Source organism: Eurypyga helias, unplaced genomic scaffold (assembly GCF_000690775.1).
Source record: "Eurypyga helias isolate BGI_N326 unplaced genomic scaffold, ASM69077v1 scaffold14413, whole genome shotgun sequence".
Classification (NCBI taxonomy): domain Eukaryota; kingdom Metazoa; phylum Chordata; class Aves; order Eurypygiformes; family Eurypygidae; genus Eurypyga; species Eurypyga helias.
The window spans coordinates 1-2,504 of record NW_010243192.1 but is presented as its reverse complement, the minus strand read 5'-3'; the positions used below and the strand labels follow the sequence as shown (position 1 = coordinate 2,504).

Here is a 2,504-nt window from a genome sequence, read left to right as displayed (position 1 = left end):
GCTGAACCATCCTCAGCTTCTTTTTTTGGGGTGATTGTTCTCCATTTCAAACATAAATGAGTCAATATTATGCATGCTTTACCTTGTTACAAGTGTTTTGTATGTTTATTATCTTTTGATTAGAGATCGAGAAGAGAGGTTGGCAGCTCTTACTGCAGCTCAACAAGAAGCCATGGAAGAACTACAGAAGAAGATTCAGCTGAAGGTATGAAAGGGTATTTTAGTTTTAAAATACATCAGTAATATAGAATTATTTTCAGTATATATGTTTTATTTAATAAAGATGTTGCAGTGCACTGTACAGTGTCCTGGATTACATAACTTTAAAAGAGATTTTTGTTTAGACTTTTGCAAGAGAAAGAAGAACCTTGCTGTAGTTTGGAAGGAACAGCACTGAATTATGAGGCTTCGAATATGAGAACAAGTAAACCTGTGCTTTCCAAGAGAAGTCAAAGGAACTTTGAAATAAATCATTAGTAAAATTAGTATGTTAAAACTCTCATACTATTTATTGAAGACACTTCACCAGACAGTAACACAAGATGCTACCTAAAAGTGTTCAAATCAATGCCACCAAGTGTGGCATGCTATTTCCTTTTGTTCCATGAAGGACTCCAGTTATTTAATAAAACTGGCATAAGAATTGAGCCCCTTTGCCTGTTCAGCTGAACTGACTGTCCAGTGGAAAACCAAGGTATCAGAAGTTCTGAAGAGGTACTCTCTATTTTTCAAGAAATGTAAAGACTTCTGACATTATAAATTATATTTTTAAGGTTCTGAGTTGAAACTATGTATTAAAGTTTCAGTTAATGATAAATTACGTAAATTTTGTTTCTGGAATGGTTTGTGTATACATCCAAATAATTTTTCATTTCAGTGTGGTTCTTTTCTCTGATCCAGTTCTGAAGCACCATAGCCACGCACTTGTACTGTAAAATGCAGTTTTGCCATTAAATACAGGTTTATAGCCCAGCCTCTGATTTTAAGTAATAGTTAACAGTGTTCCGTTCTCATGAGGGTTAGATATGAAAACCCTCTGAGAGAATCCAGTGCAGGTAAGTAACAAACAATTTATTTTACTTTAATTGGTACTTTATGATTTCTGTCAGTGAAAACAGCTCTACGTAAGTTATGTGTTTGTAGAATTGAAAGTTGAACTTGTATTCTGTACTAGAGTCTTTCATTAAGATCAAAACCAGAACTTGGATGTTAAATGTAACAAGAAGGTTTACAGAAGGATTTGCAACAGCTTATTAATCGAAAATCACGTACCAAACCAAAATAGTGCCAATAGATTTTTTTTTTTTTTTTTTTTTAAATCATACCATAATGTTAAAATGCCTGTGGTGTGTGGTGACTTTTAATGCTTTTCAGAAATAAAAAATAGTTTCAATTCAACAAAAGTTCATCCTAACTGTATAGTATTTGGTAATTCCCAATATTTCTTTGCACAGTTTAATTCCGTTTGCTGTAATTCAATGTGTATTTTCTTTGTTGCTTTGATTATTTTCCGTTCAGCATGATGAAAGTATTAGAAGGCACATGGAACAAATTGAACAAAGAAAAGAGAAAGCAGCTGAATTAAGTAGTGGAAGACATGCAAATACTGATTACGCACCAAAACTTACACCATATGAACGAAAAAAACAGTGCTCATTGTGCAATGTAATGGTAAGTGGGATAGAGGGAATACTGTCAGAACTGCAAGGCAAACCTAAGCATTGAAGCTACAAATTATGCTTCGTTCTCAGATGACAGTACTTCACATCTGCTGTGTCTCTGCTCTGCTCTTGTAAAGTACACCTTATTTTGCCACCTTCTGTCTATAAACCAGGTGGTATAGGGAAGATTTGAAAGAACAGTAGAGTTGTAGGTAGGATGGAGAGTGTGGACATTACGCGGTTATTAGCTGTATCTTTTGAGAAAGCAAGAAGTAGGGACCATCAAATGGTAGTTAAAAGCTAGATTTAAAGCAAAGTAAATGTGGTTCTTTACATAGCTGGTAGCTGGGCTAAGAACACCTTATTATAAGATCTTGTGGATATTTGAATTTAATGTGTTTTCGGGATGATTGGACAAGTTTCATTGGACTGAAATTACTAGATACAAATACCACATCAAGCTCAAGAAGTTCTTGAACTGAGTTTGGTTGGAGGCTTAAAAGTGTTTAAGGGGAAAATCAGGGTTTGCTTTGTCTCTTCTTTTACTTTTCCATAGGTATCTTATTTTTGGTCACTTGGAAGCCAAGTACTTTGCTTGATCTATGATCTATGATCTCAACAGGGACTCTCTTCTTGGGTCTGCTGTTTCATATGGCCTGGGAATGGTAGAGAAGAAGAAGGCAGGGACTCCATGCGTAGGAAGCAGGGAGATCTGTTCTTCTTAACTGGTTTTACTGATTTGCAAAGACTATACATTATTGAATAAAACCTTATATACCACTAAGCATTATTTTAACTGCTGAATTAAACAAGATTGCACAGGATCACTTCAGGCAGTGCTGG

The 2,504-nt window shown here is 35.1% G+C and overlaps 1 protein-coding gene across 1 annotated transcript in view; it reads left to right on the top strand.

The window, feature by feature from the left end:
• SCAPER (S-phase cyclin A-associated protein in the ER) overlaps nt 1-1,671 on the top strand; it is a gene marked incomplete at its 3' end in the record, with an annotated part of 54,675 nt that extends 53,004 nt beyond the window's left edge. The window contains exons 17-18 of the mRNA XM_010149319.1: nt 124-205; nt 1,519-1,671. Coding sequence (XP_010147621.1) covers nt 124-205; nt 1,519-1,671 — 235 coding nt within the window. The remainder of the gene's footprint in view (nt 1-123; nt 206-1,518) is intronic.
• Nucleotides 1,672-2,504: the final 833 nt, after the last annotated feature.